General features: G+C 51.0%; 4 protein-coding genes and 1 non-coding gene across 6 annotated transcripts; 2 read left to right on the forward strand and 3 right to left on the reverse strand.

Moving 5' to 3' along the window:
* Positions 1 to 528: 528 nt before the first annotated feature.
* Positions 529 to 6,159, reverse strand: LOC136557707 (prolactin-releasing peptide receptor-like). Its single transcript, XM_066551817.1, has 2 exons — positions 5,969 to 6,159; positions 529 to 4,813 (listed from the first exon to the last, which is right to left on the reverse strand). Exon 2 carries the CDS (start codon positions 4,745 to 4,747, stop codon positions 3,662 to 3,664), a length of 1,086 nt encoding a protein of 361 aa, XP_066407914.1. The 5' UTR covers positions 4,748 to 4,813; positions 5,969 to 6,159; the 3' UTR covers positions 529 to 3,661.
* A 2,923-nt stretch (positions 6,160 to 9,082) lies between these two features.
* On the reverse strand, positions 9,083 to 13,753 carry CCDC32 (coiled-coil domain containing 32). Of its 2 annotated transcripts, none has more exons than XM_066551286.1 (4): positions 13,677 to 13,753; positions 13,246 to 13,483; positions 12,385 to 12,541; positions 9,083 to 10,790 (listed from the first exon to the last, which is right to left on the reverse strand). In XM_066551286.1, exons 2-4 carry the CDS (start codon positions 13,472 to 13,474, stop codon positions 10,652 to 10,654), a joined length of 525 nt encoding a protein of 174 aa, XP_066407383.1. In that variant the 5' UTR covers positions 13,475 to 13,483; positions 13,677 to 13,753; the 3' UTR covers positions 9,083 to 10,651. The 2 variants fall into 2 exon arrangements, with proteins under 2 accessions (XP_066407383.1, XP_066407382.1); XM_066551285.1 differs by lacking the exon at positions 13,677 to 13,753 and adding an exon at positions 13,573 to 13,673.
* A 61-nt stretch (positions 13,754 to 13,814) lies between these two features.
* Positions 13,815 to 17,803, forward strand: LOC136557445 (protein-L-isoaspartate(D-aspartate) O-methyltransferase-like). Its single transcript, XM_066551284.1, has 8 exons — positions 13,815 to 14,140; positions 14,907 to 15,011; positions 15,350 to 15,381; positions 15,824 to 15,928; positions 16,155 to 16,275; positions 16,401 to 16,486; positions 16,570 to 16,739; positions 17,011 to 17,803. The coding sequence occupies exons 1-8, from the start codon at positions 14,026 to 14,028 to the stop codon at positions 17,021 to 17,023; spliced, it is 747 nt and encodes a 248-aa protein (XP_066407381.1). The 5' UTR covers positions 13,815 to 14,025; the 3' UTR covers positions 17,024 to 17,803.
* A 118-nt stretch (positions 17,804 to 17,921) lies between these two features.
* On the forward strand, positions 17,922 to 21,876 carry RPUSD2 (RNA pseudouridine synthase domain containing 2). Its single transcript, XM_066552019.1, has 3 exons — positions 17,922 to 18,404; positions 18,889 to 19,185; positions 20,119 to 21,876. The coding sequence occupies exons 1-3, from the start codon at positions 17,922 to 17,924 to the stop codon at positions 20,899 to 20,901; spliced, it is 1,563 nt and encodes a 520-aa protein (XP_066408116.1). The 3' UTR covers positions 20,902 to 21,876.
* A 2,426-nt stretch (positions 21,877 to 24,302) lies between these two features.
* TRNAS-GCU (transfer RNA serine (anticodon GCU)) lies at positions 24,303 to 24,384 on the reverse strand. The gene has a single exon. It is a non-coding gene; the product is annotated as a tRNA-Ser (tRNA).
* Positions 24,385 to 24,521: the final 137 nt, after the last annotated feature.

A 24,521-nucleotide genomic window follows, 5' to 3' on the forward strand; every position in this document is an offset into this window, starting at 1 on the left:
TGATGCCCATGGGAAGGTGCTCAGTGTGCCTGACCCAGTGGGATCCAGCCCCCAGGTGTCCAAGGCTGGGTTGGATGGGGCTTGGAGCAACCTGGGCTGCTGAAAGGTGTCCCTGCCCACGGCAGGGGGTGGGACTGGGTGGGATTTAAGGTCCCTTCCATCCCAAACCAGGACCCATTCCCAGTCATTACTGTGAGCCTGAGCTGTATCAACTGTGCTTTTAGCCAAAAGAAGTGAAAATAAGCCTGATTTACTCATGTACGTGTCACAAACCTGCCTCTTTAACCAGAGCCAAGAGCTGGGAATAGAGTTGGCCACGGTTTGTACAGCCCATGGAATCTGCTCAGAGAAATGCAAAAGATATTTTGCAAGCCCTGTCAAGGAAATGAGAAGCAGCGGCTTGAGTCAGAATGTTATTCACAATAAACTAGGAAATAATGATAACAATAATAACAACAATAATAATAACAATAATAACAATAATAACAATAACAATAACAACAACAACAACAACAACAATAATAATAATAATAATAATAATAATAATAATAATAATAATAATAATAATAATAATAATAATAATAGTAAATGAACCAGCAATTTCTAAGCTTTTTCCAGATCCATAAATAAAATTTGCCCAATGATCCTGGCTCAGTGGAAGAGCTTCTCTCTTCTGGATTTTTGTCATCACTGGTGACATCCAGACAGAACAAACACAGCAAGAGGGGGACTAAAAGTCAATGGAAAATTACCAGGCTAATTTTGTTTGCTATGCCTGATTTGGAGACAGAGGAGGAAATTTCTAGGAGTACACATGAAAACAGTGTTGATCTTTTGTGTGCATTTGGAGCTGATCCTCATTTCAATTCATTCTGCAGTGCAGGCCAAAGGGCCTCATCATCTGCAGCCATGGGAGAAACCTGGATGGGGACCAAATAATGGGAATAATACCTTGCTTGTAGGTAAGCTCTTTGAATAATCACTCTTGAGTGCTTTTGAGAGAACATCACTGGAATAAATTATATTATCTGCCCCAATTATATTATCTGCCCCTTAAAGCTGTAAACACCTGAACAGGCTGAACAATATTTCCCTTCCTGGGCTGTGTCCTGGCAGATAGGAGAGCTACAGGCATCAAATCCTGGTAGAGAAGAGGGTAACAGAATGGAATTTTTTAGGTTGGAAAAGATCTTTAAGATCCTAGAGTCCAACTGTTATCAACCATATTTCAACCAAAAAGAGAGTTTGTGAGGAAGAAGCAGCCTCAGGGAGAATATTGTGCAAAGCTCTCAATAATTGAGGATGATTTAATGAAAATATTCCCTTTATACCCCCTGGCTCCTGGGAGAAAAGCTTCGAGCAGCTTCCTGAGGAAAGCTCTGCAGAATCAGCCTTCAAACATGTTTTTCTCTCTCATCTATCTGATTAATTTACTTTCATTAAGAAAACCAACCGTGTTCTCCTTTATATACCCAGTTTCTGTGAATCACAGACTACAGCTCCAGGATTTCTGTATTTATTCTCAGAAGTCACTCAGCTTTTAGCTCACTCTCCCAAAATAGTGTTTTCCCTTTTCCTGCATGTAATTTGGGTAATCAGCAAAACATCTAAACAGGGGGACCTCAGGCTGGGGGTTTTCTTTCCTAGTGCTCAATAACTGCAAATTCTAGTCTAGTCTGCAAACATGGAAGAGGAAGCCTCATTCTCTTTGTGGATCAGTTCTCCGGGATGGATGTATGGATGTATGGATTTTAAATGGTCCTGCAGATAAATACAGTGATGGGAATGAGTGGGTGGTGGAGTTGAAAGGAAAAAAAGGCTAAGAAGAGTAATTTAGGGAAACTTGGGGCTTTTAATTCAGAGTGAAGTAATAGAGATTGCAATGGGATGAAATGGAGAGAGAAGGAATCAACACCAGCAGTGACAGGACAAGGGGAAATGGCTTCACTCAGACAGAGGGCAGGGTTAAATGGGATACTGGGAAGAAATCCTTGGCTCCAAGGATGGTGAGGCCCTGTTACAGGTTGCCCAGAGAAGCTATGGCTGCTCCATCCCTGGAAGTGTCCAAGGCCAGTCTGTATGGGGCTTGGAGCAACCTGGTCCAGCACTAATCCCAGGTTTAACCCCAAGGATCTGCCACTGCCCAGGACTGGGACAGAGCACATCCAAGCTGGCATGTTCCTGGGATGTGGCTGAGCTGCAGTCAAGGGTTTCTGGGTTTTGTGGGATTCACATCAACACACAAACACAGCCCAAGCTCTTGAAGCCTTTATTACAGGAAGGACAAACAGGGACCTTCTGCCTTGCTTGGCTCCTCTGGGATGAGCAGCCCAGGCCCAGGGGAGCTGCAGGAAGCTGAGGAGGGAGCTGCTCTGAGGGAGCACGACAGAGTCCCTGGCACTACCTTGGATGGGTCTCTGTCTCTGCTGGTCACCCCACAGAAGATCATGAGCCCTTCTAGGGCCACCACGAGGGCCTCAGCGGGAAGGTGAATGAGCTGGTGGGTGGGTGTGAGGGGAGTGGGTTAGGGATCCTGTTGGGGTCCAGCCAGCTGTGTCTGCACTGGATGCTCCCCAGCTGCTGGCAGAAGCAGGGATGCTGGCCAGTGCCATGGACAGGTCCTGTGCAGGGCTGAGGATATGTTGCTGGGGGCTTTGAAGTCCTGTCCTTGGGCACGAGGAGCAGTGGGAGGTCACGGCTCGGCCCCACAGAGCAGGGCAGCTGGGAGCTGCCGTGGCCCTGAGCTGTGGTACCTGTGGGAGTGCTGGTGCCTGTGGGCTGTTCCCAAGGGTTTCTCCTGGGAAATCAAGAGGTTAAAACCTAGATGGGAATTGGGTGTAAGGAGATGCTGCCTTCTGCATGTGCTGCTTGCACAGAGGAGCCTGAGAGGCCAGAGAGGCACTTCAGACACTGAGGAGCACTGACAAGCAAACCCACCCTTCATCTGGCAGCTTCTGGGGCAGAACAGCCTGGCACTGGGATTCCGACCTCCACTGCAGGGCCCTGAACATGGACAAACACCAAACTAAACTTCCCTGGGAGCAGAATTTAGGACACCATTCCCAGCAAACTCATCACATGAGATCTTTTGAGTCCTACTTGGCCATGAAAAGCAGTGATGACTTCATGGATGTGCCCTGCTGCATCTGCACCTTTGGCTGGAGAAACTGGGATGCCCTGTCTGGTTACGGGGGCAGCTCCTGCAGCAGGCCAAGCAGGTTATGAAAATCACACTCATTCCAAACAGCCATCTGCTGTCAGCAGCCACGTGTCCCCATCTGCACCTGCAGAATGCACATTGTCCTACATTGTCTCCTCACCAGTAAGCCACAATTTTAAAGGATAAATGCACAGCAATTTCATGGCTCCCTGTGCAAGTTGATCTCTTCCCATGGCACAAAGTGCTGCCTGTTGCTTAGGAACAATCTATATCCTACTAAAATGAAGATGTTCTCTCTCCAAAGAGTTTTTTACACAATGGGTGTTTGCCTTGCTCAGACACTGACCCACCTCCTGCATAAACCATGGGGGGAAGTCTCTGTGCTCCAAATGTAGCACTGGACACCTACTACACCCAGCCAGGATTTGGGATATAAGGATATGGCCTAGCCATGGTTTGGGATGTGGGGATGTGCAAACCCTATCCCTCAAGGTCCTCTGGCTAAGGTAACCTGGACTGCAAAGCTATCTTGTCCGAGGCCCCGGCTGGAGCATCAGCCAGGGTGGAGCAGGTGTTGAAGCGGGAAGCCTTGCAGGACGTGCTCCTGGAGCTCTGCTTCTTGCGGTAGAAGTAGCTGCTGAGGTGGGACCAGAACTTGTCGTGGAGGGAGGCGTAGATGAAGGGGTTGTAGCAGGCGGAGCTCATGGCGATCAGGTGGCACGAGACCTGGATGACGTTGACGTACCTCTTGTCCAGAATGGTGAACTCCTCGTCGATGTCCCGGATGAAGTTGACCACCTGCAGGGGCAGCCAGCAGACAGCAAAGCAGACCACGGAGATGGTGAGCACCCGGAAGGTCTTGTGCTTGGTCCTGGTCCACTTGTCCCGGCAGTGATAGGCGGCGCCTGGCACGTTCCTCTTGCGCAGGTGGTAGGTGATGGCACAGAAGGAGATGGACACGGCCAGCAGCGGGAGCATGTAGGAGAGCAGCAGCATCAGGCACGAGTACAGCAGCCGCTCCCTCTCCTCGTGCTTCCAGAACTCCTCGCAGATGATCATGTCGTGGCCGATGGCATTGAGGTCCAGGTAGTGGGTGTGCAGCGAGGTGGGCACGGAGGCCGCGATGGAGAGCAGCCAAATGCAGGCCACGAGGCTGGCGCAGGCCCTGCGGCCGATCCGCCTGCGGATGGGGTACGCCACCACCACGTAGCGGTCGATGGCGATGGCCGTGAGGGACAGCACTGACACGAAGACGGTGGCGGCCTGCAGCAGGGTGACAAAGTGGCACATGAACATGCCGAAGAGCCAGCCCCGCTCCTCGAAGGCGTAGGACACGGTGAGGGGGACGCAGGCCAGGCACATGATGAAGTCGGCCACGGCCAGGTTCCCGATCAGGAAGTTGGTGGTGCAGTGCAGCTTCTTGGTGAGGGCGATGAGGAGGATGAGGAAGAGGTTCCCGATGCACGCCACCACCACCAGCGTGGTGTAGAGCGGGATGAAGAGTGGCTTCAGCTCCAGGAGCAGGTCCAGGCCCGTGAAGATCAGGACTGAGTCGTTGTGCCAGGAGTCATTGGGCAGCTGAGCCATGGGGGCCCCTGTGGCTGATGCAGCTTCTCCACAACTCAAAGTCAAACACAGATGAGCCTGTGAGCTCTGGAGGGGACACAAATACATTTTGGCTGAACTTCTGGGCAGAAGGACATGTCCCAAGTGGGCATGGCCTTTTGCACAGCCTGTGCTGAGGCACTACTGGCTGGTTTAAATGACTTGCTTAAGAGTGAAGATGCTCTGTGACAGACACAGAGGAGCTCCGGTATGGAGGAGAGTTGGGAAGCTGGCTGTGAAATAGTGAAGCAGCCAGCACAGATCTGTGGGGAGCTGCCAGCTTGGGGCAGCAGGACCCAGAAATCAGCTCGAGAAACCTCATGGAGAGTTTCCACTTGGGAGCTGAGCTGACTTAAGGCAGAAAAAAAAAAATTTCTTGCCTGCATTTCTTGCTTTTTATTTTTCTCAGTTTCCCACCCTGACCCACCATCCCCATGCCACCTGGCTGGGCAGGGAAAGGAGCATCCTTTCCATCCCCTGCACTCCTGTGTCTCTCCCAGCCAGCTCACCCCACCCCAACCCATCCCACTGGGTTCCTTTATCCCCTTGGTTATATCTTCATCACCCATGGAGCTTTGGCTTCTCCTGTCTTTCCCTGTGGCAGCTGTGATGGGAGGGAGGGAAGGAGGGAGAGCCTCGCTCCCTAAGCACCTCTACAAACCACTCAGTGGGAATGAGGTGAAATGTATTCCAGCACAAAGTGTATGGAAATTAAGAGTTCCCCTCCAGGACCCTCCTTTCAAGTCCCACACTCTCAAAAATTATTGTTTGATCCCCCTTGCCAGGATCTGGACAGCCTTTTCCCCCCAGTGGAGAGTCAAATCAGCATTAATTAAGAAACCCTTGTAATTAACCAAGGGATATTGAGGTTTTCTACATCCCAGCTGCACTCACAAGGCGCACGCTGTGATACCACAGCTCCAGGTCCCCATGCCCTGCCTGGGGCAGGAGCACAAAATCCATCAGGAAACTTGCAGCTGAGGAGCCAAATGCTCATTAACTTACAGAATGAAAATTCTGAAGCTCAATTAAATTCTTTAATTCTGCTTCATGTACCCACGAGAGTCAAACCAGCCCTTCTGTGTGTGCATCGCCAGGCTCCTGCTCTCTCCCCGATAAATGCTGCACCGCGCGGCTCCGGCCGGGGTTTGGGGGGTCCAGGGTGTGGCTGCGGGACCCCCTGTCCCAGTCCGGAGCTCTTACCTGCCGAAAGGTCCGGAGTGCTCGGGGCCGGGAGCCGCCCACTGCCCGCCGATGTTCCCGTGAGGATGAGGAGGAGCGTTCCCTTCGCGGGGTGTTCGCCGGGAGACTCCGGCACAGCCGATCTCAGGCGGGCTTTTGTGGTGTGGGGCTTTTGTTGTCTTGCTTTGTCTTTTTTTTTTTTTTTTTTTTTTTTTTTTTTTTTTTTTTTTTTTTTCCCCGCTGCCTGAGCCTTTCAGTCCCGGAGGAACAGGACGTTCCCACCCCCGGCGCTGGGTGTTCCAGGTACCCGGGGGGACGCGCACATCCCACCGCAGGTGGAGCCGCATCCCGCCCCCCGGCCCGGCGGGGAGCACCGGGGGGCTGCGGGGAGCCCCTCCCTCGCCCTCGGGGTCGGATCCGGGCACATTCTCCCGGCAGGGAAGGAGGGGAAGGCGCGGAGAGGACGGGGCGGGCGAGCGCGGGGACCCCGCGGAGCTCCCGGCGTCAGCAGCGCCCGCCCCGTCGGGGGGTCCCGGCCCGGGGGCGAGGGAAGAGGGGGTGAGGACAGAGTGGGGTGAGGGCAGAGTGGGGTGAGGGCAGAGTGGGGTGAGGGTGGCCCAGCCGTAGGGTGATGGGCACCCAGCCCCGGGGTGCTGGTGCCCCAGCTGGGGGGGCAAGTGTAGGATGGCGTGAGGGCGGTCCAGCCATTGTGAATTGCCCCAGATGAGAAAGGGTACCAGGGTCAGCCTTACTTTAATAAGGGAAAATGATACATAATGATCACCCACAGGAATTTTGGGGGGATAAGAGGAATGGAAATTTGCAGAGCAGTCACAGAAAATTGGAAGTTTTGGTGCAAGAGGGTGATTAATTCATCCCAATCTGATGGAGCTGGGCTGGTTATTAAAGCTGGCTGAGCCGATCAAGAGGAGACTGCTCACCCCTGCCGAATAATCAGCAGGAAGAAAAATCATCTTTGTCTCCATATCAGTGCCTGACGAGAGCTGCTGTTAATTTTAAAGAGCAGAACAATCAGATTAGGAGAGCCAGAGGCTGGTTTGAGAGGAGAGCTGGGCTTTGGAGCTGACTGCAGGATGCTGAGTCCAGCCCAAGGCAGGCACAGGCTCCATCCACACCCGGATGCGCCACGGCCAGGGTGACCTGGCTGCAGCACTGGGAGCCCTTCCCTCTGCACAGGCTCATCCTGGAAAAGCCTTCTTTGACATCCTCTTTGCTGCTTCCAGAGCCTGCAGAATAAATCACTCTTATTCCCAGAGCTCGTATTGCCCTGCCCCAGGTCCTGGCTCAGGGATACGAGGATGGGTTTGAAAGCTGCAGCCCACCCTGATGGTCAAGCCGGAGGTGCTGGAGGCCCCTCCTGTGGCATCCTGGTGTCCCTCCCAACCTGTAGAGATGATGGACAGGAATCAGTTTTCTGTGATTTTTATTCTTTTCCATGTCACTGGGGTGGTTTTTAGAAATAACCAAAAATCCCTGAGACCCTGTCAGTTCCAAAGGAGGATAGAATATTTAATGGCCATAAGCTGAAGGAAGGAAGGTTTGGGTGGTTAGCAGGAAAAAAATCCTTCCCTGTGAGGGTGCTGAGGCCCTGGCAGAGGGTGCCCAGAGAAGCTGTGGCTGCCCCATCCCTGGCACAGTGTCCAAGGCCAGGTTGGACAGGGCTTGGAGCAGCCTGGGATAATGGAAACTGTCCCTACACACAGCACAGGGTAGAACTGGATGAGCTTTGAGGTCCCTTCAAACCCCAAACCATGCTAGAATTCTGTGATTCTCAGCAGCACCACAGGATGTTGCCACCTCATGCTTCTGTGGGGTTGATTCCTTTGGCTCAAGCTTGTGGAGAACCACATTTTTTTCCCATTTGGATGGGTGGAAGGCTATCCTTGCTGCCCAGAGTGCTCTGTCAGCCCTGCCCTCCCCTTGCTCTGAGAAGGCAGCAGGTGAATCGTGTTAGATACTTTATTCTGCCCCATTTTGAAAGCAAACCCCTGCCAGGCTGGGGCTGCATCACCACATGGGCTCTCCACTGGCTTCCAGGGGTGCAGAAATGCTGCTTCATGCAGAGAAAAAGGTAAAATAATGCCTTTAAAAGGTACAAAGGGGCAAGGGGCTGCTACTTCCTTTGTGATTTACTCATTTATCCTGCCTGAAAGTCATTCCCTGTGTCTGCCTGTGCTTCATGGTCTGGACCTGATGCCACCAGGCACCAGAGCTGCAGATCTGCCTGTGCCTCTGAGGATGGGCCCCTTCTGTGTCCCTGAGATGTCACTGATGTCCCCTCTGGGCTCAATTGTTAAAAACAGGCTGCCCAGGGCAAGGGTAGAGTGCCCAGCCCTGGGGGGATTTTAAAGCCATGTGGCTGTGGCACTTGGGGACATGGGTGGGCTCAGCTGTTCTGGGCTTGGATTCGATGATCCCAGAGGGTTTTTCCAGCCTCAACAATTCTCCCTCTGTGGGAGTTATTTCCACACATAGGAAGATTGGTGTTGATGTAGAAGCAAAACCCACCCCTAGTGAGGCTGCTGCTTTTACCAGCAAGAGTTGGTTTGGTGCAGAGGAGCTCAGCAGTCTGTTTTTCCCAAAATAAACCCAAATACTGGGAGGTAAAGCTCTTGCTACTCGAATCATGTGTGCCATCACCAAGTGCAACAACATTGCTTGGACACATCACACTCCTATTTACAGGTTCAGTGATTTTGTAAAAAAGTTTTAAAGGGTTTTTTTTGGTGATTTAAGTACAGACTCACCCCAAGTCTATACTCTCAGTTATAATTTAATTATATATAATTATATTTATGTAATATATTTATTATATATGGGAGGGGAAAAAAGTTAACTCTACATAAAGGATCCATTTAAGGAAATTATTGCTCAACCTTTACAATTATCAGTTGGATTTTCTTTTGCCCCACATGTTTCCATAGAGCAGGTCAGAGAATCTTGGAATGGTTATTATTTTTACGAGTGAAATGATACGAGCTGTTCTCTCAGGTCCCTTCTCCAAAGGAAATGCCTGGTGATATGGATATGGAACAATTTCAGCACAGTTCTTTTGGGTACATTTCTTCTTCAAATATGTTTAAGAACAGATAAGATAATATAAAGCATCCTCACTGTGCTTGCTACCCATAAGAATTTTATTGACTGGGAAATAGGCTGGGGACAAAGAAATTACTGCTTTCTCTCTCTGCACAAACTATTTCTGGGAACAGCTCAGAGTTCTGCATCTTTGTCACAGCTTTGTCACATCAGGTGAGAGAGATCTGCACAAGGACACAGACTTAACAGAGGACAGTTAAAGCATAAATTAAAGGGGACATTTAATGAGCAAACCAGCAAGACACGAGGCTTGTGCATCACTGGCACTCAGATGATTCACCCCATTCCTCAAGGTTTAAAAAACAAGGGATTGTTTTAATGGAGAATTCTGAGCCTGACATTTTTGAGAGGTGAGCTGGGGTGGGAGTTACACCAGGAAAGCTGATGGTGGGAACAACCTCTGAGTTGTGACACGGTGACTAAGAGAGCAGCGCTTCTTTTTGGGTACAGAGACAGGAAACTGGGAGGCTCCAGCAAAAATTTACTCCTAAAAAAGTATTTTCAAACAGGTACATAAATGAACACGGCATGAATCCGGTGAGGATTAACTCCTAGAACCACAATTTCCCCTAAGAAGCTCTGACAGACTGTGCTGCTTCCCTCTACCGACCCCCAGTGTTGGTGCCGAGGCAGAACACACAGATCAGCGAAAAATCAGCACAATATCACAGATCCTCGGATTAGTAAAAGGAAATAACCCTCTGAAGAGTTAAGCAGGGTGAAAAAAACAATTAAATACTAAATATATTTCAAGTCAGAGAATTCTATGCATGTCTGTGATGAAAACAAGTTGTTTGTAGCCTCCCTAGCTACCCCTCTTGGTTTCCCAATACAGAATCTCATCTGATCTTTTTCTGGAGAGGCTGAACAGGTACAAAACGACCAACAAGAGGAAAAATACTCCCCCTACAGTCTGTAATAGAGATTTTGGGCAATAAAATGGGATATTAGGGGGTACATTACAGAGAGGAATGTGAAATAGCTACAATGTCAATGACACCATCAATTTATTGACTGCAGTGAGATCTTCCTTCAGGGTCCCAAATTCACAGAGGTGGGAAATATCCATCTTCTTTCTGGCACAGCCTGGGGCCAAGTCAGACTGAAACAGTGAAGATCTGGAGAAACAACCAAAATGGATTTGGCAGGAGAGGAAAAAAATGCCCAGCTGAGTAATGAAAAGGTAAAAGACAGGACCAAAGTGACTCAGTGGTTTCTCTGCTCTATTCTAGACCGTGATGTTTTCTGATGCTTCTCCACAACTGCTTTTGTTGTTGTTGTTGAATGTGTCTCCTGATGGATTCCAAACAATCCACATCCAGGCTGGAATGATGAGGTGGCAGCAGGCTGGAGAAGATGCACGTGAGGTTTTGGTACAGGTGTTCCCTCTTGTCCCTACCAGTGCCAGCCACTGCCTGCGGAGCTCCAGAGCTGGGATTGGGTGCGTTGCAGGTTCTTTCTTTTAAAAATTACTTCTTCAATTACTGACTATTTGCTCTGTGCCCCCCTTCCTGCTATTCCTATGGCTGGGCACATCTTCCTGGGGGCTGGGACAAGAGGCAGCCCGGGCAGGGCCAGGGGCTCTCACTGCTCGGCAGCCGGAGGCTCCTCCTCGCCCTCCGGCTTCTCCGGCTGCGGCTCGGGCGGGATGAGGCACTGCACCTCCTCGGAGCTGATGGCCACCTTGTCAGGCTGCAGCCAGCGCTTCAGGTGCTCCAGCGTGCTGGGGACAGCAAAGGGACACCATGAGACCAGGGAGGGACAGAGCCTCACAGCAACGCACAGGAGAAGCGACGGGAAAAGCCTCCACAGGCATTTCCTGCCCCTCTGCAGGTATTCCCGTTCCCACAGGTGAGGCCTGGCGTGGATGGATCCTGGTGCCACAGGGACGAGCAGAATCTGTCACTCTCCAAAGCCATTCCCTGCAGGCGGGCCTTTGGAAGTGTGGTTAGAACAGGTTTTATGCTCTGATTTCTCTCAGTGTAAAGGACCTGCAGAGGAAACCTTTCAGCCTTTACACACCTGAAGTTCTGCTCTGCCTCTGTAGCCAAAGACTCCAACTCCATCAGACAGAGGGCAGGGTTAGATGGGATATGGGAAGAATTCCTTCCCTGTGAGGGTGCTGAGGGCCTGGCACAGGGTGCCCGGAGAAGCTGTGGCTGCCCCATCCCTGGAAATGTTCAAAGCCAGGCTGGATGGGGTTTGGAGCAGCCTGGGATAGTGGAAGGTGTCCCTGCCCAGGGTAGGTGGGTGGCACTGGATGGGCCTTAAGGTCCCTTCCAGCCCAAACCAATCTGTGATTCCAGAAGTTTCCAGCTTTCTGGGCTGGAAGTAAAAAACCTCTTGTTCAAACAAACCAAAACCCCAACTGCCTCTTGGTGATGAAGATCAGGAAATATGGGGGAGAAAGGGTAGGGAACAAAAACAAAGCTGGAAGAATATCTCAAAATGTGTGAGCATTAATAGCACTGGAAGGTTAAAAAACCAATATAATCCTAACCCTCTAATATCATAATTCAGTGCACTTAAAAGTTAAGGCTTCTTTAATTACATTGGTGGGTGAGACTCAAAACTTCAGCACCATTCAGAGTGACCTCGAACTTCATAGTTAAATTCTAGGGACTGAAATTCTTTCATGGATAACATCCCCATGGATAACCCCCACCACTTAAAAACAGTAGAAAGAGCCCATAAAAGCTTGGTTTTAAATATAAATCGCATTGAAGTTTCTTTGGAGACCAAAGAAACCATCTGAAACCTCCTTATAAACAGGGATTACTTTTCATAGTTCTGGCTTAAGTAGATTTTCTTGAAGGGAGAGAAATAATCTTCTTGTCATCCAGAAGCAATCATGAAAAATGTCAGCTGAGAAATGAGGAATTTGGAGAGCATTCCATGTGATTGGGAGTGGGAGATTGCTTAGGGAAAGGGCTCCCATCTTACTTCTGACATCACCTGTGAGAGGGTAGTGGGGGAGAGAGCAGAAGCACTGTAAGAGAGGCAGGGAAGGGAAATCTCATGCCAGGACTGGCACCAACCCAAAATCCCCATCTGAGACATACTGGACATTCCCTCCTCTGCTCCATTCCTTCCCTACCCCACGTGTGAGGAGGGAAATCACTGAGTAGGTCCCAGGTGCTTCCGTGCAGGCTGAGGGGTGCAAAGATCAGAGGGGAGCACTGGAAGCTCAAACCCTACGTGCTCTGTGTTCCCTCTGGCACAACCCCAATGGGTATTTCTGTGTAATGTCCTGACAAAACCTTTTTGCAGTTTTTGAGGGGTAAGTGGTGATCCCTTCCCTCTAATTTGCTTGTTACCTCTCATCAGCATCGTGGCCCTCAACATAACATTCTGCCTCAAACTTCTCCTGCAGGAACCTGTCCCAACATTCCTTCTTGGCCTGGGACAGCGTGCGCAGCATGTCCTTGGAGGTCACCTCCTGGGACAGGCCCTTGATCCTCATCAGTCTTCTCTCTGTGAGGGGAACAGGGGATTTTGTTACCTTGGTTATGGGTTTTTTTCTGGAAGGAGAGAAGAGAAGGGTCTGGACTTCTATATCAAAAAGAAAGTTAAATTAACTGTTCAAGACTAATTTCTATTTTAAAAGTAATTTTCTCCCTGTATTTCAAGCCTGCCTGGCTTCCTTTCCTATATATGCACAGGATGGTTTTTTCAGGTGATGCTTCTGAAGGAAATAAGGTTTGTGCAATCAGCCAGCTCTGCCTGTTTGGGGTTTTAATAACTTTCACACTTACTGCTCAGCTCCCATGAAATCACACAGGACGGCACAGATCTCACAGGCACCGAGTTCCCACAATTTCCATGCAAATTGGAAAATAAATCACTCTCATTGCACTACTTGGTGCGCTGTGAAACAGCAACAAAGGCACGATGAAAGTTCTGGCAGAAATAAAAGCTTAAAAAGCTACTTCTGCCACCTGTTCTGTTGCTGTGTGCAGCCTCCTACTTATTGTGGAGGGTAAAAAACAACTTTTTTCAGCTTTTGCTTTATAAAAAGTTCCTTTCTGTGCCAGAGATGAAGAAGCTCTGACTGAGCTTCACCTTTCCACTGCTGCACTTGAAGAAAATGAGTCAGATTCTGTGTATTTAAGCTGGAAGACTTTTGGACCACAGCAACGGCATCACAAAAACAGAACTGTCACCAGGCAGACACTCACCCAGGGATGCTAAATACACCTCTGAGTCGTTCAGGGGTGCCCAGGGCTTCAGGGCAGGTTGGGAAGCTCCACCCGATCCGCTGCCCTCGGCGTAGGAATCCATGAAGGAGTCTGTGAAAGCATCGCCGGCGTCCTTGTGCTCGGGATGTGGCAGACAGGAGCAGATCTCAGCCCAGAGGTCCTCGCTGGACCGGGTCACCACGGAGTCCACGCTCTCGATCATCCTCATCCTGGGATCCTGCCACGGGGGGAACAAACGGTGAGCGCCGAGCCGCCCGCCCAGGCCTCCGCCACCCCCCTCCCTCTGCCCAAGTCACGCCAGCGGACATTCCAGGGAATTCCCATCCACCAGGACTCCCGGCCGCCCTGCAGGGAGCGATGTCCCCGCGGCTGCCCGTGAGGCGGAGGGGCCGCCCCACTCCCGCACCCACCGCCCGCGCTCCAGGCACCGCGGCAGCTCCACCCGCGCCTCCCCGGACCCGGACCCGGCCAATCACCGTCGCCACCGGGCCCGGATCCGACCAATCACCACCGCCGCCGGCGGAGCGGGGACGCCCATTGGTCCGAAGAGTGGGGGCCGCTGACGCCGCCGCGCTGCCATGTTGGCAGAGGGCGGAAGTTGCGCCGGGCGGCGCAGGCGAGGGCGGTGTGACATCCCCGAGGCGCTGCCGCCCCCGCCGCGGTTCAGCGAGGCCGGGATGTGCTCCAGCGCCACACGGGGAGCTCCGGCGGGGCTCTGAACCACCCCCTCTCTCCGTAGACCGCTGCCGTGTCCGTGGGATGAGCCAGCTGCCGTGCGGCGCCGTGCTGGCACTCATGGGGCTGCTCTTCGCCAGGACCATGGCCTGGACGTCCAGCGGGAAAACGCACGCGGAGCTGGTCAACAACCTGTACAGTGAGTGCAGGCAGCATCCCTTGGAACGGCAGTACACGGATATTTAATGGCTGTGTATGGATATTTAGTGTCACGCCGTGTGACGCTGCTCACTCGGAAGGGTTGGGGTTCACGTTCCTGAATTTCGGCATTTGTCCCAGCCTGAACTCCTTCTATTTATAGCTGGAAACAAGGTGCTATGCCAGGAGGGGCAGGAGCGCCTCTCCACACCTTCCTTCCCTGCCTCTGGAAGTGTGTGGCGCCCTTTAGAGTGCTGCAGCTCGGTGTTCGAGCCCGGCGGTGCAGCCGAGTGTCCCGCACTTCCAGGCTCTGTCCGAGGGCTGGAATGGTGCCCGGTGCCAGGACAGCGGGCTGGAACACACATAAAAATAGCTATAAACTTCTCCAGAATTCCCGCAGAAAGGTGTGAAGGGATGTTGGATGTCTCTGCGGCCGTGGCCCTTGAGTTCACTGCTGAAACCTGAACCGGAGTCTCCGTTTCCCGCCGTGAAACGTGATTCCGGTTCACTCCCGTTACACTTGGCAGTGCCAGAGGCGTTGTGGCTGCAGGTGGCCACCCTCTGGAGCTGGGCTGGTGGCTGGGCCCCAGCAGGAATGGGAAAAGATGTCCTTCCATCGGCGTTTGGTTTGCTCTCTCTCTCAGATCCCTCATTAATACCCCCAGATCCATGAACTCCCTGAAGTGTGAACTTCCCCTTTCAAATTTCTTCTTGCTGGAATGCCCAAAATTTCAGTCCCGCCTGTCTCTTTTTTCCTTCTTTCCCAGAAAAAGGGATCGTTAAGTCTCAGCGAGTCTTTGATGTGCTGTTGGCTACGGACAGAGGTCACTACATCAAGTATTTCCCATACATGGATTCTCCTCAATCCATTGGTGAGTCACTTCTGGCAAAACATCTGCTGTCAGCAGGGCACAAGGTGCCTTGGCAGGTACTCCATGGTTGTGATGTGGAATCCTTATCCCTGGAAGTGTCCAAGGCCAGGCTGGATGGGCCTTGGAGTAGCCTGGTCTAAGGGAAGGTGTCCCCACCCATGGCAGGGACTGGGACTGGATGAGCTTTAAGGTCCCTTCCAACTCAAATCATCCTGTGATTCTGTGAAAGGAGACAAGTGTTTTCCTATTTTTGGGGGAAGGTGGGGGAGAATTAGGAACTGTTCCCATTGGGAATTTTATTCCCTGTCAAATGACTTGTGTCACCTGTTTCCTTTTAGGCTACAAGGCTACGATCAGCGCTCCACACATGGTAAGGTGAAAACTCCTCACTTTCAACAGCAATGGAGGGAATTGTTTATTTCTCTTTTTATATTTAATTTTTCTTCAAGTAGAAAACTGAAACATCCCATGGACATGATTATCCTGCTTGTTTCTTTAGGGATTTTTCTTCTGTAGAGGAGTTTCCCCTGTACTCTTTCAGTTGCTTTAAAAGCATGCTTAGATGGGAATTCCATGCTGTCCCTTTTTTTGCATGAGACCTTTTCTCCTGCTGTTTCATATCTAATTTCTGAGCCACTGCCTAAATGATGTCCTGCAAAAGATCTTCCAGGTCTGACACTTGAGTTTTGCTCTGGAAGTGTCAGGCACGAGGCCAGGTGTGCTGTGATTAAATCAGAAAACAAGAAAAGGTGTTGGAAGAGGAGACTAACCCCGGGATGTTTCCCTCTTCCTTGTCCTGGGTGTCCCTGCAGCACGCCCACGCGCTGGAGCTGCTCAAGGATCAGCTGGTGGAAGGTGCCAAGGCACTGGATGTGGGATCTGGGAGTGGATACCTCACCGCGTGCTTTGCCAGGATGGTGAGCTCACGGCACTCTATTCCCAGCCTGGAAAGCACATCCCTTAATTAGCTGCTATAACGGGGACTACTCAGCCCTAAAACCAAGGAAGAGGCACAGGGCTTGCACCTCCTCTTCAGAACCTCTGCTCTGGAGCTTCTCCCTGGAGATTCCCCAGTTCCCACTGAAACCTGCCCTGTCTCTTCCATATGGGAGGCATCAGGTGTTTGACTGATGTTTTTTGCAGACTGGCCCGACGGGAAAAGCTGTGGGTGTGGAGCACATCAAGGAGCTGGTGCACGAATCCATCCGGAACGTCCAAGAGGATGATCCGACGCTGCTCAGCTCCGGCCGCGTGAAGCTCGTGGGTGAGCTCCCTGCAGCCCCGGGGTTTTCCCCTTGGCTCTGCTCCTCACAGCCCTTCCAGTTTGTGTTGATGCTTTGAGGTGTTATGACACAACCCAAGTGTTCCCTGGTTGCTTTCTGTCTGTAGTTGGAGATGGCAGACAGGGGTACCCCGAGGAAGCTCCTTACGACGCCATCCACGTGGGAGCGGCCGCAGCCACCGTCCCCAAGGAGGTAAGACAGGCCATGCTGGGTATCCCTAGAGGAAATGTGTGGGGTTTTTTGCCCCTGCTGACCGGGATGTCTCGGTGCTGCAGCTGCTGAAGGAGCTGAAGCCGGGCGGGCGGCTGATCGTGCCCGTGGGGCCCGAGGGGGCGAACCAGGTGCTAATGCAGTACGACAAGACCAGCGAGGGGCACATCGTGGAGACCCAGCTCATGGGCGTCATCTACGTCCCTCTCACAGACAAGGAGAAGCAGTGGCCTCGGTAAAACCTGCTCTTCCCTGAGGAACACTCCTTCCTCTCTCTCTCTGAGCTTGCTCTCCTTGGCTTTGCTGACCGACTCCTGGATCCCTGGTGGATGTTGTTTGTGGAAAAAAGGAGAGAACAGCTTGGCAAAGCAGGGGGTATTTTCTCTTTGATAGAGCTTGCAGAGTTTTATTTCCTGTTTTTCTGGAGCTTGTGTGTGTGTTTAAATTCCATGCGATGCTGGCACAGAACTGAGGGAGTAGTAACTGTTGGTTTTCCTTTGCCTCAGGGATGACCTCTGACACATGGATGGATATCTCTAAAGGCATCTCAGAAATCTCATGAGAGGGACTTAGGCCTGTAGATGGTCAGTATGGTTTTGCTTTTTGATGGAAATTTCATCAATGGATAAAGGGAAGTTCTGCTTCAGAGGAACTCGTTCTGGAGGGATGGAGAACAGGGACAGGACCAGGGGAGGCTCTTGGAGGCCGTAGCAGCTTCCAGGGAGCAGATCCAGACAACTCCAGCTTTCCTCTCTGATAAACTCTAGATAACATCAGATCACAGAGAATTCTGATAGCAGACAAGAATACCCAAAGCTTCACTAAAACCACTTTAATATCGACTACTCTGCCTAATGCTTGGCGAAAATAAGTCGCAATTAGTGTCTTGGAGCAGCAATGTACCCTGACTTGTCAGTTTTTAAAATATGGGAGCATGTTCTCTTCCTGCCTGCACCAGCTAATTTAATGATGGGCAGCAACACTGGATTTTGAGGGTATGAAAAATGCTCGTTTTTTTCTGTTTGGAGTTTTGAAAAATTTTCATTTCTGGACTTGACCCTCTTTGGGGTTACGAAAAATGCGCGTTTCTTGGCTTTTCTGATTGGGGTTTTAAAATAATGCTCATGTTTCGGCTTTTCCCTCATGCATCCCTCCCGCAGGCCGTGACTGAGGAGGCTCACAAGGGGCAGGCTGGCTGCCGTGACGCTCGAGGGTCATTTGTGGAGCAGTTCTGAGGGGGGAAACTGCTGGGAAGTAATAATATAAATAAATAAATAAATAAAGGTGCTCTCGCTCCTCCATCGCCTCCGCCTCACGACGCGCTGTGGGGAGGGGCGGGAACTGGACGGGGGCGCCGGGGGCGTGGCCTGGCGGGACCGGCCCGCGCTGATTGGCCCGCGCCGCCCGGCGCAGCGCCATGCGTCACGGCGTGCGGCGCGCGGTGTGGCCGGCGTGGGTGCGCGCGGCGAGGATCGGGGTCCAGCCGCCGCCGCCCCGCGGCGACATGGCCGAGCGGGGACCCGGCACCGGCCGAGCCCGGGATGAGGAGCCGGGCCCCGCCGGCAAGGAGGAGGCGGCGGCGCCGGCCCCCAAGAAGCGGCGGCTGGCGGGCGGCGAGCGGTACGTGCCGCCGCCGCGGAAGCTGAACCCCGGCGTGAGCTTCGGCGCCGAGCACTTCGCCGAGACCTCGTACTACTTCGAGGGCGGCCTGCGCAAGGTGCGCCCCTACTACTTCGACTTCCGCACCTACTGCAAGGGGCGCTGGGTGGGCCGCAGCCTCCTGCACGTCTTCGGCACCGAGTTCCGAGCGCAGCCCCTCTCCTATTACCGTGCCGCCGCCCGCGCCGGCCGCCTGCGCCTCAACGAGGAGCCCGTGCGTGACCTGGACATCGTGCTCAAGGTGGGCGGGCCCGGGGTGGGCGCTCCCGGCGGGGATCGTGGGCTGGGGACAGAGCCCGGCCTGCCCCAAGCGGTGAACATCACCCCGTGAGCGGTGTGGTCAGATAACGCAGGGCCGGGAGTTGGACTCGATAGTCCTGATGGGTTCTTTTCAGTTCGACATATTTTACGATTCTGTGAACCCTGTGGAGGGGTTGAAGGGGAAATCGGGGCTCCCGGGGAATCCCTGCCCCCCTGGATTCGGGAATGTGTGGTTCCTACAGCCCCACACGTGCCTCACGGCTTCCTCTGCCCTTAGGAATGGGAATGCGCGATGGGCAGGTGGTCGGGTTTGCATGGTGACACACACACTTGTTATCCTAAATCCGGGATCCTGGGAGAGAAGGGCTTTAATTCTTCTCCCACGATGTCAAGTCCCTGTTGTGTGTGGCCGGGTGGGTGGTCCCACGAGCCGGATTCAGGCTGACTGTCCATACCCATTCCAGAACAACGACTTCCTCAGGAACACGGTTCACCGGCACGAGCCGCCGGTCACCGCCCAGCCCATCCGCATCCTGGCGGAGGACGAGGAGGTGGTGGTGGTGGACAAGCCCTCGTCGCTGCCCGTGCACCCCTGCGGCAGGTTCCGGCACAACACGGTCATCTTCATCCTGGGCAAGGAGCACGGCCTGCGGGAGCTGCACACCCTGCACCGCCTGGACCGCATGACCTCGGGCGTGCTCATGTTCGCCAAGACCGCCGCCGTGTCCAAGCGCATCGACGAGCAGGTCCGGCAGAGGCAGGTGAGGGCTGCGAGCCGCTGCTGTGCTCCACAGTCAGCCGGGTTTGCTCTCTAGGTGAGTTCAAGTTCTCCAGACAACTCGTAGTTGTGTTGGTGTTCTTATGTGGTGCTTCTTACAGAGCACCACAATAGGCCAAAGAGAGAGTAAAAATTGAGTTTGGTAATACTGGATTGGAAGGGAGCTCCTAAAAAATTTAATTGATTTTGGTAATCCTAGCGTGATAATATTAGAATGAAAACCCTAAAAATTTAACTGCTTTTGATATTGGATTGAAAGGTATCTCCTAAAAATTTGGTTCGATGTGGTAATTTAATTTCATTTAGTAATACTGGACTAAAAGGGATCACCTACAAATTTATTTTGAATTGGTAATATTTAATTGTAAAGGGTCTCCTAAAACTTTAATTGATTTTGGTAATTTTAGGTTGGAAGTTATCTCTTAAAAATTTAAATTATTTCAGTAATATTGGGTTGACGTGGATCATCTTTCTTAAGGGATTGTGCAAACTTAGTGGGGTCATGCAGACCAGTTAGAGATGAAATTTATTTGTGAGTGGACATATGTCAACTATCCACCACTTTCTTAATTTTAAAATTCCCATTTTTCCAGAATCTCTTGATCCAAACAGAACTTTTTCCAGGATTGGCTTCAGGGCTGTAAGCAAAAGGCTCTGGAGAGATGGCTCCTGAATTTAAAACAAGGCAAATAGGCCAGGCCTTTCTGCTCTTGATATCCCAACTAGCTGAGGAAAATGTATGGGGAAATTTGGCTTTTAAGTAGCTGATTGATTTTTTTTTCCCTTTCCTGTTGTAATAAAATGCCACCTCGGGATGTATTTTATTAAGGGGAGAAGGAGGAGGAGAAGCAAGGCTGGAGCTTGGTTGTGTTTCCCCCCTGTGTTTCCTGAGCCTTCCTCTTGTGTCTCCTGGCAGCTGGAGAAGGAGTACGTCTGCCGGGTGGTGGGGGAGTTCCCGGAGCACGAGGTGGTCTGTGAGGAGCCCATCCTGGTGGTTTCCTACAAGGTGGGCGTGTGCCGCGTGGATGCCAAGGGGAAGCCGTGCCAGACGCTCTTCCAGCGGCTCAGCTACAATGGCAGCAGCAGCGTGGTGAGGTGCCTGCCGCGCACGGGCCGCACGCACCAGATTCGTGTGCACCTGCAGTTCCTGGGACACCCCATCCTCAACGACCCCATCTACAACATGGAGGCCTGGGGACCGCACCGGGGCAAGGGCGGGAGGATCGGCAAGACGGACGAGGAGCTGCTGAAGGCGCTGGTGGAGGAGCATCGCTCCAAACAGAGCCTGGAGGTCTTGGGTATTGGGGAGGACGACTTGAACTCTGCTGGTGAAAGTAAAGACTGTGGGAATTCAGGTGACTGCACAAAGTCTGATCCTGTAAATGGGAGTTCCTGCCCTGCTGAGGATGAGAAGGATCCAGAGAGGAATGACATAGCAGCTTGTCCACTGAACTCTGATACCAACCTGGAAACGCTTGATAAAGACAAAGAGCTCAGTTTGTGTGGGAATCAGGATGGGCAGGCGGGGGAGAAGGGTTGGGAAGAGAAGGACCCTTTGTGTGTGGAGTGCAGGACGAGCAGGCGGGACCCCTCTCCCAAGGAGCTGGTGATGTTCCTGCACGCCCTGCGCTACAAGGGCGCCGACTTTGAGTACTGCTCCAGCATGCCCGAGTGGGCCATGGAGGACTGGCAGGAGTGACCAGGACACCCAGCACCTGCAGGCCCTGCTGGCCAGGACAGCAGCATACAGAGACCAAAGACTGACTTTGCATGGTGGTTGAGGTGAACAAAGCTGCCTTGAGCTGGGCTGGGAGGGATCGGTGGGGCTGGAGAATTATCCCGCTTCCCACAGGTGCTGTGAAGGATGAGCAGGGAAGCGAGGCTAAAACAGGAGTTTTATGTTGCCCTTCAGTGAACTGGCACCTGGGGGCAGCAAGGACTGAACTCTGCTTGGCACAGGCAGCTTCGCCTTCACCTCAATGGATTCTGGGTCAATTATCCACATGGATAACAAAGTGTATGCACTAAAAGTCAAACTGATTTTTCTTCCAGCCTGCTGTGTTGCTGTGTCTTACAGTGAGAGCTGCTGGATGTCAAGTCATAAAACACCCTGTTTTTATTGTATTTTGTTGTCAGATTGATTTCAAAATGACAAGATTACTCCTGAGAACACTGTGAGGTAAAACCAGGACACTGTGATCTGTTTTGTGCCTGCTGTTTGTCAGCAACATCCACTTGCCTTTGAAATCACCAACATTCATTCAAATAATTACTTAAGTTAGTAGTTCTGGGTGCAGGTATTGGGCCTGGTTTTGGAGGTACTGTTTACCAGATTTTGTCCTGGAGATATTTTTTAATATCACTTCAGTGTGACAGTCAGATTTCAAGAAAAACAAAAGCAGTTTTATGAAGCAGAAGACTTCTTTTAAAATAATTTTAGAAGACTTCTTTTAAAATAATTTTATATGAATGATTGATATCACCATAGTTCTTATTTTCATTAGTGTTTACACAGTTGATTCTTGGCTTCTGGGAGGGTTTTTATGTTAATTTTGGAAATCTCAGGTTGGCCAGCCCACAGGAATTAGTACCTTCCTCCTAAAATCACTTGATGATGTCACCAGGGTCGAGACATAACTACCAAATCACAATAAACCATTGCTTGCCTCCAGTAGCCCACAGGAGCCAAGTGGTGTCTTTCTCTGCTGGATCATCCAGCTGATGTTGAATATTTCCATAATAATTCACTCAGGTTTGAGCTTTGCTCTTCCACATCCTGACAGTGGTTTCGTGATTCTAATTTAATTCCAGGTATTTAGGGAGGTGATGCTAAAAGTCAGCGTTATCCAAATTTTTGATGCATTGGAATACACCTTTCATGGAAATAAATGGAACTTGGGCACCTTTGGTGTATCAAAAAGGGTGGCTGGAGCTGTTACTGAACTTGGATGCAGGGGAATGGGGGTAGACTTAGAGATGACAGTTAAATTAGACTTTAATGTGTCCCAAGTTATGCTTGGAGGTTTTTTGGTAAGAAATTTCTGTAACAAAAAAAGGCTCTGTCAGGGATTTTCCTGACTGACATTGGGGCCAAAGGGCCTGATGAGGAACTGGAGCTCAGCACTGCTTTTTCCTCTTTTCCTGGAATAATGGCTGCAACTGGCAACTTTTAATTTCCTGGTCAAGAAACCCCTGGGCTTCTGTTTCCAAGATTCTTTGAACTATGAAGATTTAGGATTTCTTTCACAAGGATACTACATTTTATTTTATTTTATTTTATTTTTATTTATTTTATTTCATTTAATTTCATTTCATTTTTTTTAATTATTTTTATTTTTCATTTTATTTTTATTTTAGATTTTATTTTAGATTTTATTTATTTATTTCTATTTATTTTATTTTACTTATTTATTTTAAAATTATTTTATTTTATTTATTTTAATTTGTCAAAACTGTGTTTGATGTTTTGTTAGCTGGAAAAATGTTGTTCTTGGAGATTCCCTGTGATAAATTCACATTTGAGGTTGGGTCTGAGGTAAGTACTGGGTCCTGGTTGATGGCATAAAGTTTTCCATACAAAATGTAGATCCTGGAAGAATGTTTTTCCTTAGTACACCTTTACTTGGACATGCTTTGACATTGCTGGGTTAGCTTTGGACTTGATCCTAGACAATCCTGTAATTCTTTCTTTATCAGGAGAATGTCTATCTCACTGTGCTAAAGCACTTTTCCATACAAATAAACCCTCCTGGCAAACTTCCCTGTGCCTTGGCCTGTCCCCGTGCGGGTCTGGCTGCAATCAGCCCCTGAGTACTCACCTTCCACACAGTAAGGAAGTGTGCTTCTTGTTCACTTGTGCTTTACATTGCGTTTGGGAGCCTTTTGTGAGGCTGCACTGTTGTGATCCAGCCACTCTGCCCAGGGTTGAGTATGATCTAATTTCCAGAAGGATTTAAGTGTAGTTAAAATTTTGGCAGTGTGTGCAGGGAGGGCTCAGAGCTGTCACAGCAGAGCTGGGAGATGTCCCTTCTCCTGGAGCCTCTGAGTTTCACTAACTTCTACTTCCAGGCCTCTAATTCCAGATTTTTTTTTTTTTTAAGTGAACCATGGATGGCTTAGGCAGAGAGGAAAAGTTTTCCTGTATCTTGTCAATACACTCATTTATGCTTTTTCAATTGCCATAACTTTATGGAAGACAAAGCAGTAACTATCTGAGGAGAACTGGATGTCATTTTCAGTGAGGGGCTGGGACCTTAAAGCCCATCCAGTCCCACTCCCCTGCCATGGGCAGGGACACTTTCTACTGTCCCAGCTTGCTCCAAGCCCTGTCCAAGCTGGCCTTGGACACTTCCAGGGATCCAGGGACAGCCTTAGCTTCTCTGGGCAAACCTGTGCCAGGGGCTCCCCACCCTCCCAGGTGAGGAGGGTGAGGAGCCCCTATCTTCCCTATATCCCATCTAGATCTCCTCTTTTCCAGTTCAGAGCCATTTCCCCTTGTCCCAAGTCCATCTCTTAGAGCCCCTTTAGGCACTGGAAGGGGCTCAGAGGGTTCCCTGCAGTCTCCTCCTTTCCAGGCTGAACAATCCCAGCTCTCTCAGCCTTTCCTCATAGGAGAGATCTTCCATCCCTCTAATTCTTACTCAGAGCTTTCACAAAGGACCCAGCCAACCCTAATAGGATGTTTTGTTGGGATCCCAGAGGAGGTGGAGATCTAGAAGTGATTTGTCCCTGGTGGCACAGCTGGAGTGCTCTGAGGAAGGAGGTAAGTCAGGATACCCCATGGAGAGGCACCACAGGAACCTGGATATGGGGTGAGACCCTTCAGTCCCTCGTGACACTCTGTGCTGGCTGTGACCCCTAAATTCTGTGGGACACTATCCTGGGTGACCCTTAGATCCCTCATGACACTCCCTCCTGGTTGTGACCCCCAGAATCTGTGGCACACTCTATCCTGCCTTGGAACCCTGAATCCCTCAGGATGCTGTCGGCCGCCTCCGCTTTTCCTTCTCCCAATAAGGGCCGAAAGGAGAGGAGGAAGGGAGAGGTTCCCTTGGAAATGTTAGAAAAAAAAAATTTGTGTGAGGGAAAAATTTTATTCCCCGACGAGGATGGGATTCGAACCCACGCGTGCAGAGCACAATGGATTAGCAGTCCATCGCCTTAACCACTCGGCCACCTCGTCACGGGAACTTTTCTCTCACCGGACCTATAAGGAAGTATATCCAGCGCCTCCATCATCTTCTCCCGCCAGCTGCACCCTTGCGTGACGGCACGGGTTACGTGGCCCTGCACGGGCACAGTGCGGAGCAAAGCCTCCAC

This window comes from Molothrus aeneus, chromosome 6 (assembly GCF_037042795.1).
Source record: "Molothrus aeneus isolate 106 chromosome 6, BPBGC_Maene_1.0, whole genome shotgun sequence".
Taxonomy (NCBI): Eukaryota; Metazoa; Chordata; class Aves; order Passeriformes; family Icteridae; genus Molothrus; species Molothrus aeneus.

Coding starts and splice junctions, on each gene's coding strand:
- LOC136557707 (XM_066551817.1), bottom strand. CDS start 4,747: ATGGCTCAGCTGCCCAATGACTCCTGGCACAACGACTCAGTCCTGATC.
- CCDC32 (XM_066551285.1), bottom strand. Junction 12,542..13,245: donor GGTGTATTTAGCATCCCTGG/GTGAGTGTCTGC, acceptor TTCCCCTCACAG/AGAGAAGACTGATGAGGATC. Junction 10,791..12,384: donor GGCCACGATGCTGATGAGAG/GTAACAAGCAAA, acceptor TGCTGTCCCCAG/CACGCTGGAGCACCTGAAGC.
- LOC136557445 (XM_066551284.1), top strand. CDS start 14,026: ATGAGCCAGCTGCCGTGCGGCGCCGTGCTGGCACTCATGGGGCTGCTC. Junction 15,929..16,154: donor CCGCGTGCTTTGCCAGGATG/GTGAGCTCACGG, acceptor TGTTTTTTGCAG/ACTGGCCCGACGGGAAAAGC. Junction 16,487..16,569: donor CAGCCACCGTCCCCAAGGAG/GTAAGACAGGCC, acceptor TCGGTGCTGCAG/CTGCTGAAGGAGCTGAAGCC.
- RPUSD2 (XM_066552019.1), top strand. CDS start 17,922: ATGCGTCACGGCGTGCGGCGCGCGGTGTGGCCGGCGTGGGTGCGCGCG. Junction 18,405..18,888: donor ACCTGGACATCGTGCTCAAG/GTGGGCGGGCCC, acceptor TACCCATTCCAG/AACAACGACTTCCTCAGGAA. Junction 19,186..20,118: donor AGCAGGTCCGGCAGAGGCAG/GTGAGGGCTGCG, acceptor GTCTCCTGGCAG/CTGGAGAAGGAGTACGTCTG.